Source organism: Leiobunum rupestre, chromosome 5, assembly GCF_980474605.1.
Source record: "Leiobunum rupestre chromosome 5, qqLeiRupe1.1.hap1, whole genome shotgun sequence".
Lineage (NCBI taxonomy): Eukaryota > Metazoa > Arthropoda > Arachnida > Opiliones > Sclerosomatidae > Leiobunum > Leiobunum rupestre.
Genome location: NC_143388.1, coordinates 22178793 through 22192576, shown reverse-complemented (window position 1 = coordinate 22192576; position 13784 = coordinate 22178793). Strand labels below are relative to the sequence as shown.

At 36.4% G+C, this 13784-nt stretch overlaps 1 protein-coding gene across 1 annotated transcript; it reads left to right on the top strand.

The window, feature by feature from the left end:
- Positions 1 to 9551: 9551 nt before the first annotated feature.
- On the top strand, positions 9552 to 11320 carry LOC149943815 (zinc finger MYM-type protein 1-like). The gene is made up of 3 exons (XM_090176213.1): positions 9552 to 9680; positions 9771 to 10110; positions 10320 to 11320. Exons 1-3 carry the CDS (start codon positions 9552 to 9554, stop codon positions 11318 to 11320), a joined length of 1470 nt encoding a protein of 489 aa, XP_090032339.1.
- The last annotated feature ends 2464 nt before the right edge of the window (positions 11321 to 13784 follow it).

Genomic DNA, 13784 nt, shown 5'->3' with positions numbered 1-13784 from the left:
ATCATTGCCTTTTCTGACGCCAGGGAAACCCTAGAGCCCAGTGGCGTAGACAAAGGGGGGGGGGGGTTCAGGGTCCAGACAAAAATAGCGTCGCATCAGGTTCCAGAACTACTGTTTTATCTTACGAATGCAGGACGAAAATGATCCACTGGCATCGCTTAACAGTTACCTTCACTCTCAGCATTTAATATTAATGCGGAGCCGGAGCCAACGTTATTAACAACCTGGGCTCCGGCACAGCCAACTACCTCGTTTGCCTTTTGGTTCGGGCCCGTACCCAGCCGCCAAAACTCGGGGGCGCTAAGGTTATTATTGGTCTCGTCAGTGCCTTGATACTAAACATCAGCATTTTTTTAAATAAAAAACTTCGATTTCGTGGAAAACAGAATACTAAACTATCTATTTAAAACAGTTACAATGCTATTTTATTAAGTAGATCACACTAGCCTTTAAAACCACTATTGATCTTGAAGACGATCTGCTCATAGTTTTTTTTTTAATATATTTTTCAGTTTAAGCTTACTCACTTCGGAGTATGCGTTTATTTAAAAAACAACTTTTTTAAAATTTACAGAGCATGAATTAAAAAAAAACAAGTAACAAAACCAACCAACAACATTTTCAACAACTTTCCTTAACACTAAAGTTTACAGTTTAAAAAGGGGACGCAATTTTCTTCTTTAACTAAACCACTGGATATAAAATCTGGGCAGAGCGATATATTATATTTTTTTAAACTTTCTTTTTCCATTGCTGTGAATTTCAATAAACGCGATACAAAGTGATTTTCAATATGGGTTAAACAGTCCTCTGTGCAATTATTATTTTTTTTGTGATAACTAAAATAAATAGATAGCTTACATAGACCGAAAATTATGTTATTATTGCTTGTAAATGGTTTAACACTTGATCTATAAATCTAGTAATTTACTTCATTTAGTATAAAATCTTTATCGTAGTTTCTGATTAAAATTTCAATTTTGTTTAAAAAGGTTAAAATTTTTTGACGTTTAAAAAACATATGTTTAGTATCACCGACAATATAATTACAAAACGGGCACTCAGGTCTTAATCCGTATAATTTGGAAGCCAAACAAGGGGTTATAACAAAGCTGTACAACAGACGCCAAAGAATATTGCTTTCATGGTACGTGAATGAACTACTCCAAATAAATTTACAGTTTATATTGCATAAGTTTGGATTTTCAAGATAATCATTTACTATCTCGAGTGTTTTTTGTTTGTAAAAGGTCGGCACTGAGTTTAAAAAGGATTGAAATCTGGAGTTTTCACAATTTACTATAAGTTCATTTTCAAAATCATCAATATTTAGTTCTAAATGTAAGTTTACAGATATTGGTTCTTCTAGATTTTATTTCTCGAAAAACTGGCGGGAATTCACGAAAAAGATCCGTTTTGATCATGTAGCGGTTTGACGCGTCAACGCTCTTGTTGTTGCAGCACTGAGATTTGGTCCCTTGTTTGAAAATTCAAAGGAGTTTTCCTCGGTATTGAAAATGTTACGAAAAAATAGGAAACAATCTAATTTCCAATTAGGGTGGTATACTGGGAGGCTTAAAAATGGGCACTTCCAAATCGGTTAATTTAGTAAACTTGAAAGATTAGAGGGCTTAGTCAGAACAATTGGTAGTGATTTCCAAAAGGTAAAAAGACTTTGATAGTAGCTCGGTAAGTTGTCTAGTAGCTGGATATAATCCTTAAGACTAAGAATTGAAAAGTCAATATTCATGGTATTTGTTGATTTCAAGTAGTGTATTAGGAAATCGAGTTCAATAGTATGACCTCTGGATTCTAATGATTTTTTTTATTTTGGTGAAGTCAAATTTCTTTCATTGAATGTTTAAGTTAGACTCAAAATGTGTTTTATGTAAGAATTTGAAATTTGCAGGTTACATAGAGGGTGCAGGGGGACAAATGACAATGAAAATTTCAATGACCTTGAATCAGGTCTTCAATGTCATTCAAATTTTACCGTCACATATGGTTTTTGTTCTTTGCTATATAACTAAATATATCACGTAAGCGTACTTCAACATAATATTACCGAAGTATTTTTCTTCCGATTTTTTTAGAGATGAGTGGTAGGGATTGCAATCCAGCAGGGTGTTCAATCCAGCTGGATTTTTGCTGGACCGACATCAATCCCGCTGGATCCAACGCGGATCCAGCAATTTATATATTTTTAAAAAAACCAAACAATTTTATCAAAAATGACCAACAAGTTGAAAGCCAAAGTATACCTCTCCTCATGGAGAACTAACAGGATTTTTTTTGAAAGGCGATGCTAGCGTCACATGGCTGTCATATTGTGCTAAATAGCGAGACCAATTTAAACTTCTCCTGATATTCCTCCATGGTATGTTTATGATATTATTTATTTCCAATTAGTAGACGTGGCAGTCATTGGCTCAGCTGTAAGAGATCGGTGTTCCTAAAAAACCACCTTTTTGGATTTTTGTCCAGGCCAGGGGAAAATACTGGAAAATAGTGGCTAATAAAGAAAATATGCCTTTTGAAAAGAGCATAAGTTGAAAATCTAATTAATAGTTATCAATAATACACTTTCGAACTACCCCAAATTCTGGCAACTATGTATAGATATTTGTATTTTAGAGCCCAAAATGCAAAAACTTTTATGTTGAAATCTTAATAAAAGTAAAAAATATATTTTCCACTTTTTTCGCATAAATACATTTTTGGCCAGGCCGGTATTTACCACTATTAGCCACATTATTTTCCACCTGGTATTTACCACCTCGGAACCCTAACATCCACTTGTTAAAAATATAACTCGAGCTCGTTTCCTGTTCGAAAATGTACTTCAAATTATATCAATTAATTTTAATTTAATCTATAAATAACAAAAATCTTGCTGAATATATAATAGATATAATACTTAATAAAGAATAAATGACGTTAATGAGTTCATAAAAACGTAATTGAAGACGGACTTTTCCCAAAGTTGTTTGTTTAAATATCGTTGCAACATAATTTACCGTAACCCAAAGCACTCGACCCGTCCCAAAAGTATAAAAAACAATTAGGAGTTAAAGAGAAGAAGCCCCATACATTCAGAACACACACAACATTCACCCATCTCTGTACACAAACACACAAACACACAGTACACAAAACATTACAAAACACGAATTTGAATACAAACGTACAAAAGCTGGTTTACACTAACTAGTAAGTCAACACCGTCGTTACGGTGGGCGTAGAGATACGAATCGGTAATTTACCCTGGTAATTTACGCGGAAAATTACCCTGGTAACAGTAATTTACAATTTTCTCAGGTAAATTGCGAAAATGGTAATTACCAGGGTAATTTACTGTGGTAAATTACCATGTGAATTTACCATCGTATTCGTGTTTCACTGTTTCTCAATTTTCTTTGATCTGTCGGGCTAATATGTACCTAAAATACGTCGCATAAGATTACAGAACTCAAAACCTAACGTTATTCGCGTTTTAGTGTATTTTTGCATCGTTTAATAATGTAATTTCCCTCCAGCAAACACTAGATCATAGACATAAACCGCGTAACGCACTAACTCGAAGAGCTATAGGCACCGCTGCGCCACTTAGATTCGTGTTGGTTGCGAAATTTCAAGGAGTCGAAAGCAGTGTTAGAATAGTTTGATACGTTTAATAGGAAGAATAGTTATGTCTAGCCCTGTTTAAGAAAAATCACATTCATATGTCGTCTGCTAAAAAGTTAGTTTTATTTTCACTGGGTTATTCCGAGCATCTGCATTAGTTTAGGGTTACTTCGAAGTAATCTAGCGAAAGAATATACTATTATTTCTATAATTTCATATCATTAAAATAAGTAAATAAAGTTTTATTTGGTAAAAATGGGTAAAAAAAGAATGTAGACGTAGTTATTAAGAAATATTTTGAGCAATGATTTATAAAATGTATAATACCGAATAAAAGCGTTTCTTCTTTGTATTCCTTGTTTTAATCGAAAAAAAACCTTTTTTTTAAAAAAAAAAGGAAATTATGGTAATTGCGATTCACGTGGTGCTGGATCCAGCTGACCGAAAAATGTGCTGGATCCAGCTGGATTGCTAGATGAGGGATCCAGCAATTGCAATCCCTAATGAGTGGGGTTGGCCACCCGAAATCCGTCTAAGCCCGCGGGCCGAATAAGGCCGACCCCTTGCTTATGCAGGCCAATATTTACAAAGCCCTTCGTTTTGAAACAAGACGTACGACAGTCAGAATACACACAATCCTGTCTAAAACACGATTAAAATCAGTGTCACACTTATTTGTTACTTTTCGTCACACGTTGATAGCGACGTGCGTACTGCTGCGATAAGTGTCACAGTTATATTTGTTACGTCGGATCATACGTTGAAAGCAACGTGTACTGCTCCGAACTTATTTGTTAATTCTGGTCATACGTTGAAACCGAGGCATACGACTAAAGCTGGTTTCACACTCGACGGAGTGTCTACGAAAAACACCGTGCGGAATTTTGTTTCACATTCGATATACCGTTAACGCTCAACTTTACGTTGTTAATTTTCCGTCGAGTGCAGTGGCGTAGCTAGGGGAGGGCGGAGGGGGCTGTCCGTCCCGGGCGGCATTTTCTATAGGGCGACATTCTTCATTCAAGTAAAGAAAATTGGCTGTTTTTAGTAATGGTTAACGTTTATCCTTTTCTCGTAGTGAGACTAGCTTTTTGTTCATTTGGCAAGAATGAATGCGTATTCTTAGTTTATTTTGTACTTTTGATTTAACGCGGGACAGATGAACATTTCAAATAATTTGTTGATAATAAAGCTAGGTTACTACCCTTTAGAACACAATTATTCGTTGTGGTGTGCCTACAGTGCCTTGTATAGTAGTTTTTACTGTTTTTAACGATTAAACGATAACACTTTTGGAAATTGGGAAGGCGGCAAATTCGTGATGCACCCCGAGCGTCAAAGGGTCTAGGTACGCAACTGGTCGAGTGTGAGAACAGCTTTGAAAAATGCGAAAAGAAAACTCGCGTATAAACCTCTGTAAACACACGGATTGACAATGTTGGAAGTTGCGGGGGTTTGTATAGGCTGCTCCAAAAAATTAGATTTATAATTAAGCAACGTAATTGCAAAACTAGGTTATATGGAAACCACAGCTCTTCAAAAATACACTTTTCATGAAAATCGGACATAAATTACGGAACGTTATTTCGACTTTTAGGCGAAAATATAAAACCGCGTAAATTACCCCGAAAACTATACTTAAAATTAATATTAACTGATATAACGGAAAATAAAGGTTCGCTGAATCCTAACCTAACCTTTTTTTTGACGTTATCGGAACATATTTTAACAAAATATCTACCACACAAAGCGAAACCACCGAAAACAGTAAATTTGGCAATGCCCAATATCTTGGGCTCTGATTCCAAAAGTTTATGAAAGGCTATTGATGCACTACATTCTTTGACCTTTTTAGCCCTAACAAGCGTATGTTGGCATACAGTTCTACGCCCGTGGGTTACTTTAGGCGCGGGCTGGAACCGTACAAACCTCCACGGGTGGGTAATTAGCAGGCGCGTGCCAACGTTTTTACGAAAGCAGGGCAAAAAGAAGATGTCTGGGACAATATGCCCGAAGAAAAGTAGCCAGGGTGGTGCCTCCGCTGTGAAATTGAACAGGGGGCAAGTTCTGGCTGTGGATTTAAGTAATATCGAATGTAAAACCGTGAACAACGTTTTTCTTTGTGACGTTTTGAACCAAATTGAAATCTTGAAGGAATTGTTTGAAAAGAGTTTTATTTAACAAGCATCTTACGGGCCATCAGCCATTGTTATACAGGGTGTCCACTAAAAACGATCCAGGGCGAATAATTCAAAATCGGTATAAGCTAGGATTTTGAATTTTTCATGTCACATAGCACGCCCAGGGGGCCATTGGACGATGAACCATGTCTTCTAGGTCATTGAAAATCTCACTTCAGAACCACTGGGTTTAGAAATTTTGTTCCAATTAGAAAAGTGTGTGCTACCACATTCTACGTCTAATAAGCTTTGACCCGATGTAAATTGACCAATAAGAAGCTGAGAAAACGAAAAAAGAAAACTGGGTGGTCATCAAGCTAAAAATAACAGAGATTTCATGCTGGTTCGTTTATAAACTCCAGACTACTTTTGCTATGGTAACAAAAGTTTCAGAACCCACTTAGCAAGATGGGACAAAGTATAGTAGTTAAAGTTTTTCCTCGTCAAATTTTATGTCTAAATAAATTTGAACTGACTTAATTTCATCAATTGGGAGATTAAAAATTGAACGTCGAAAACAGGTTGGTTGGAATCTTTGTTATTTTTAGCTTGATGACATCCCAGGTTTATTTCTTCGTTTTCTCGGCTTCTTATTGGTCAATTTACATCGGATCAAAGCGTATTAGACGTAGAATGTGGTAGCGCACACTTTTCTAATTGGAACAAAATAAATAAACCCAATGGTTCTCGAGAGAGATTTTGAATGACCCTGAAATTTTCATCGTCCAATGCCCCCTACGCGTGCTATGTGACCTGAAAAATTCCAAATTCTAGCTAAAACCGATTTTGAGTTATTTCATGATAGTTGTCGTTAGCATCAACTGGTTCGTAACAGAAGAGATCCTGGTAAAAGTTTCGTACTTCCGCTATTACTTCTTTATTCGTTGTCACTTCCGAGCCATCACTTCTTAAAACACAATTTATTTTATTAATTCCCTTAAAACTTTCCTCCTACGCAAGGCGCTCTGAAGGATATTTAGACGCCACCGTTAAATCAATTTTTGCTCTGGTGAGTATGCCTTCAGCTTTTTTATTTTCTATTTTCTCTAATTTTTTTAATAATTCCATATTCTCATTTTCAGGTTTAGAAATTGCGGCGGATAATTTACTTTGGATCTTGGATATCTCATTGAAACCATTTTTCGTGCAGCGGTAGGTTTAATCTTTGCATTAGCCTTTCAGTAAGTATTTAGTCTTTTGCCACCAGGGTAGTAATTCTTCACCTTTCTCTTTCAACAATTTTACTCGGTTGTTCCAAAAAAATATACATATTTCGTTAAAAGTATTCTCGCGCAGTAATTATTCACATTAATCGGATGTTATTTTTCCATATTTAGATAGCCTATTTACAATTAATTCGTTTGGAATCTCGGGTGGGCAATTTGAGATGGTTATTTTTTCTGATGGTCGTTTAAGTCTCTCACAGCTAACTAGTTGGCCTTCAAATTCGAAACCGTCAATACATAATAAATCGGCCATTTCCGTTGTTGCAACATAGGCGCATATTCTTTGCTTGGGAATTCTTGAAATATAAAATGGGTTACCTTTACCAACGACTTGGTTGATGGCTTAAGCGTATGACTTGGCAGCTACTTGAGGGACCGCCTGAAAAACTATGGCGTGTTCCCTCGTCACCGCTGGAGGCGAAAGTTTTTCTTTTCTTACTTTATCAGGAGGGTCTTTACCGGAATTAACAACTCGCGGTTCATCTTTTTGAGACGACGACATAGCCGTTAGGCCTTGCGCGCCAATTTAACAGGAAAAACACTAGTAAACACGGAGCGAAAAAGGAGACGTCTTCACCCTACGAAAGCCAGCGCTAGTTTTTTTTTAATATAGCTGGAATGCAGGATACACAACGATGAAAGAGTAAGCGTGAACTGCAATCCTATGGACGTGTTGCCATTGTTTGCAACCTTTTTACCATGGATATTTCCCCAACGCGTATCGTATCGGTTGGGATATCTAGTACGGTCTAGAAAATATTCCTACCCTTGCTCAAAGACATTAATTCACCAAGGCGTGGGGAGATGGCGACTCTGTGCAAGTTGTAACCTTTAAGTGGGGTGAATCAAATCAGAGAGAGGGGGGTTACAAAGAAAATAATAGGAAAGTGGGGAGATTCGATTTTATAATGGAAAACCTTTGTTTTAATTAATCACAAAAATCTTAATTTAACACAAAAATATAAAAAAACACTACACATAAAATGAACAAAATGGGGGGAAATTATCCATTATTTTCTTTCGAGGGGAACACTTCCACTTTTCGCTCGTGATGGTAGGGCCACCAGACTTTACTATTATTTTTCGCAAATTCCCAACAAGCGGGGGATTTCAACATATGCCATAGAAATAATAAATAGGATAGACCAGTGCCGTAGACAAGGGGGGGGGGTTCCGTGTCCACCCCCCCTTGACCAGAAATAAGGATGGGGCCAGTCCGGCTGGACTGCTTTATGTAAAGCAAAACAAAATCAATTTATAATAAGTAAAACTAAAATTAATTATACATTGAATTTCACTATTATACTATCTCTGGAGTAAACATAGTATTTACGTTATTGACTAAGAATTTCTTTTTTTTTAAAAAAATTTCAACGACACCTTCTGAAAGTACATAATTTAGCTCTTATTTTAGAATTTATTGTCTCGTCATGTAATCTGAGGTACCTTGTTTGTACGTAATTTTAAAAATATTGGTAATAAAAACGTATATTTGGCGGGAATCGCGGGATCACTAGTTTTACTTTCGTTCTGACTTCTGACCGTAAAATCAAAGAATATAAAAACTACGTAACCTAGAGATATAATGACGGTTGAAAGCAGTAAAGGAAGTTGTAGCAACCGGAGGGGAAGGCACTCAGTGAATTTGCACTTCAAATTTCGGTACCGCAGAGCCACTACGGCAGTATTTAGTACAATAAATAATAAAACCAGAGAAAAATGGCAGTTACGGTGTTGCGGAGGTGCTAAATTTGGCATTTTGGATATTTAATTGTCTAATATCTGTCAATTCAAAAAAGTGACAGTAATTGGTTACTGTTTCGTGATTTTTTTAGTTAGAATTTGTGGATTCGTTGTTTCGGTGTTTATTTTCAAAAAGTGAAGAATAAGGCGTTTGTTCTCTAACGTTGCCAAGTCCTAAAGGTAACTAATTCCTTAAGGAATTTTCAAGAATGTTGAACTAAATCAAAATGATTGCCACTTAAAACTGCCGTAGTGGCGCTGCGGTACCGAAATTTGAAGTGCAAATTCACTGAGTGCCTTCCCCCCCGGTTGCTACAACTTCCTTTACTGCTTTCGACCGTCATTATATCTCTAGGTTACGTAGTTTTTATACTCTTTGGTAAAATCAAAGATGCAATAGAATTGTAACTTTCACATTTTAGATCTACTACTGCAGTGAATCTGAAGGTATGTGCTAAGCAGCTAATTTAAATAATTATTATTTTAAGATAGAGTAAACTTTCCTGATGGCAAGTTAACCCCATCCATAAGTTCATTGAACGCGCTCAGCCGCTGCTTTATAGATAATAGTTGTTGTTATTGACTTATTGTCTGGTCCTAAGGCTATTAATTAAAATTATCGGACTGACTCTGAGAAAACTAACGCCGGTCGGAAAAACCAAATTTCCTCTCAGAAAATAAAAAAGAAGTGCAACAGATCACACGAACTGTATTTTAGCGTTAATTATTTAAAATTAAAGTAACTTATGATCGCCAAACTATATATTAAACAGGAAAAATGAGCAAAAGAAAACCAAATACAATTGATAAATATTTTAATAAAAAGAAGAATGATGTTGGCACAGAATGTATTTTGGAATATCCAATTTATTCAAATGATGAACCGCATGATTCATCAATCAATCCGGTAGGTTTGTTTTTTTTTAAATACCTTAAGTATCAGCATAAGTGGTATGGTATCAGTTTCAATATGAAAATTTTCAAAGCAAATTTTTAGATTCCCTACAATTCATCTGCTGCTGCTCTTCTGGATGATGCAAGTACAATTACGAATTCCTTAAAGCCACCTAATAAATTTGACATTGCATTATATGTGCAAACGAAATTAGACCATCACGAGAAAATCTGTATATTACACAATGTTTGGACTCCTGATTTCGATTACGACTTCCCATCATCAAAATTTGGAAAGAATAAAACTTCAGACCTGAAATTCCAGTTTCGTTGGCTTAAAACGTACCGTTGGCTTGCATATTCACAATGTAAAGATGCTGCGTTTTGCAAATATTGCGTTTTATTCGAAAAACACCACGGTGGATCAGGTGGTCAGCCTTTAGGTAAATTAGTTCATGTCGAATACCGTGATTGGAAACACGCAAAAGAGGATTTTAAAGCTCATGAATTAAAAAAATATAATTGAGATTGCGTGGAAGAAGCTGATAACATCTTTAATATTATTGAGAACGAAAAAGTACTTCCTATAGATAGACAACTGGATAATGTTGAAAATGATAGAACAGGAATCTAATTATACCTGTAATTAAAGTAATAATTTTGTGTGGAAGGCAGACCCTGGCACTTAGAGGACACCGCGACTCTGGACCGTTGGAGTTTGATAAAGATCCTGTTGAAAACGATGGAAATCTTAGATCCATTTTGCGTTTTTCTTTAAATATGGTGTCAGCGTTTGAAACGGAAGAGCAAAATTTGGCGGAAATTCGCAAGCAGAGTAAACGAAATGCCTCGTACCTTAGTCCGTCAGTTCAAAACAAACTTATTAATGTCTGCAATAAACTAATATTACATAAAATAGTTAAAGACATTAACGACGCCAAATGCTTTAGCATACTTGCTGACGAAACGACTGATATAAGCAGCGTGGAACAGTTTTCTTTATGCATTAGGTATTTCAGTGAAACAACAAAATTTCTCACTGGAGCTTTTCTGCAATTTGTTCCAGTTTACGACGTATCAGGAGATAATTTAGCAAGATCAATTTTAAACGAATTGAACAAGTGGGGAATTGATTTGACGTATCTTAGAGGTCAAGGTTACGATGGAGCCGCGTCGATGTCAGGAAAGTTTAGGGGTGTCCAGGTGGTTATAAGAAGCCAGTATAAATCTGCTTTATACGTTCATTGTAGTGCACATTGTTTAAATTTGGCAATTTCCAAAGCATGTGAAGTAGCGTCAATTAGAAATTCAATGGGTACTTTAGTGAACGTTTACACTTTTATGAACACTCCCAAAAGACAGGCTGTCCTTCAAGACAAAATCTCGGCTATGGAATTAGAGGCCACGAAAGAAAAACTGAAACGTCTATACCCTACAAGAAGGGTAGAAAAACATGACGCTGTTGACGCATTTGCCCAATTACAACGTGCTGTCATCGATATTTCTATGTTTAATGACATTGATCTAGTGCAGTTAATCACATACAGACGATTTGCGATGAAGTCCAAACTATTAGAGAAAACGCAGTATTTGAATTTCACAAAATATTCCTCGAGCTTGAGAAAAATTCAAAAAATATTAATTTTGAAATAAAAGGACCTCGAATCTCAAAACGACAAACGCACAGGTGCAATGCTAATTGCGAATCTGATGAAGAATACTTCAGAGTCTCAATTTTCATTCCTTTTTTAGACTCTTTTCTACAGCAAATGAACGAAAGATTCCTATATAACTCATAAATCAATCCTGAAAGTGTTTCGAAGTCTTCTCCCAGTAAATTTCACTAGTACATTAGCTGAACAACAACATAATGAAAATGGAATAAAAGAATTAGTTAAACTTTACTCAGATCAAGTCGATTCCGAAAATCTTGTTTTGACCGAATATCGTCTATGGATTCGCCATCTTATGAGATAAAAAATTGAAAGCCAAAGCCGCCCTATAGAAGGCTTAGAAGCTCTTGGAAAATGCAATCAAATGCTATTTAAAAATATCTATACACTTCTTAAAATTCTTGTAACGCTTCCAGTTACATCCTGTAGCGTGGGGAGAAGCTTCTCAACATTACGTCGCTTAAAGACCTATTTAAGAAATACAATGTCTGAGAACCGTTTAAATGGACTGGCGGCTCTTGCTATCCATAGGGAAATATCACTAACAGCCGATGAAGTTCTTGACGAATATGCAAAACAAAATAGAAAATTTAAATTTGCTTAAATTGTTGATAAATTAAGTATGATTATCTAAAACGACGCGTCCTTTTTTAATAAGGTTATAATAATTGTATTATTTAAAACATTCGATTGTATTATATCTTAAAATAAAAATGTTTTAGTTAAAGATTATTTTCCATGGTATATGCAAACATCATATGTAGGTATTTTAGCCTCGCTCGCTCGATGATATCTTCTATAGGGCACACCTAATGAAATGAGGACCATTTTCCCCCTTAGGGAGTCCATGAATAAAGCAGCAACCATAGCTAGCTACGTATATGGCAATGTCGTCATTTTAGCTACAATCCATATTGCAATTCTACCAAACCCCCCCCCCCTTCCGGAATTTCTGGCTACGCCACTGGGATAGACCCCCGATTCTACGGGGGGCTCGCACGCTAGGCAGAACTAGCAGAAGCGGGGGCAAGCGCCTGGAAAACACTACCTATCGGAAACTAGTAAAACCATAAAATGTCACGTGGCTTAACGCAGGGTCGAGAATCATATGTTCTTTCGTAAAGAGTTTATTAAGTTAAGCTGGTAAGTGGAAATTAATTTTTTCTGGTTGGTTTTTTATATCCTTTTGCGAAAGGAGATCTTGAATTGAGCATATCGAAACACCTAAGGAAAATGAAGGTCAACTAAGAAATAGAGAGAAATTTTATATTTTATTTAAATACGTATCAATTGATTCAATGAAATCTACAATTGGCTGGCAACCTTCAAAAGATGGTTCCCCAGCTTCTTCCAGAAACTTCAATGATTTGGCTACGGAATTACTCAGAACTTGTACAGCTAGCTTCACCTTCATCTTCTGAGTTTTCCATTATATAGATGTGGAATTTGGTAAGTTTATTACCTAGTGTTAATCCTTCTTTACTCTGTAGTTAAGCGATTTAACAAATTCAAAGTCAATCTTCTAAAAAAGTATTTGTATTTAATATAAAATATTTTGTTTTAGTTAATGGAGTTTCTTTCACCTCGTTGGTCAAACCATTAATTATTCGAATAAAGTCCGAAAAAAGGTTACGTACATGTATCAACTTTATCATGTGACATACATCCATAATAAGATAACTAACATCATCGGGATCTGTTGGATTTCCAGGATTGGGGAAACTTGGATCAAGGGCCTCTGGGTTTAAATTTGCTCCTAGCATTTTTGCCATTACTAACATTAAAACAAGTACGGCTGAAGCTACGGTTTTTTCTTGTTGTTCATTGTCCGAGACCTTTCCATAATTTACAAAGACCGTAAATTTATCTCCACACCATGCAACATGTTTTCGGATTGACAATTCGTCTATATTGAGGGCCCCTAAGATTTTATAACTAGTCTTTTTACCTCTCCGAGGGGTTATACAACCACCGTGTCTGTCTGTCAGGCCTGCGAACGCCTTCGCATTTTCGGTGTAAAGTGTAATCACTGCGTACGCAGTTTCTCGAGATCTCTGCGTTCGCAGTTTCTCGAAGGGTTGGCAAAACCACCGTGTGACGGTGAGCGTTAACGGATTCATTTGCGGTTTGGTTTGGATGGTGTTTTTTCGCTCACCGTCGTGACGGTTTAGTGTATTACGTTTTTGTAATGTTTATGCGTAGGTTGTGCATGTTGAGTCTGCTGAGTGTAATGCTACCTCTCAACGTCCAATGGCAGGGTTTCCACCAGTTGTACACGGTATTCGCCTCAGTATCAATTTGCGATCGCATCAGGCGGGATATGAACCCGAGACCTCCTGCTTGACAGGCGGATGTTCTACCACAGAACCACCGACACTAGTTACGCCTCATTGAAAATTAGACCTTCAGCTTTATCGGAAGCGTATTTAAAAGAGTACGAAATT

What these genes read in the sequence shown, in the direction of transcription:
- LOC149943815 (XM_090176213.1), top strand. Translation starts at nt 9,552, where the DNA reads ATGAGCAAAAGAAAACCAAATACAATTGATAAATATTTTAATAAAAAG. An exon ending in ATGATTCATCAATCAATCCG is followed by an intron (nt 9,681 to 9,770) that starts GTAGGTTTGTTT and finishes GCAAATTTTTAG; the next exon opens with ATTCCCTACAATTCATCTGC. An exon ending in ATCAGGTGGTCAGCCTTTAG is followed by an intron (nt 10,111 to 10,319) that starts GTAAATTAGTTC and finishes CTGTAATTAAAG; the next exon opens with TAATAATTTTGTGTGGAAGG.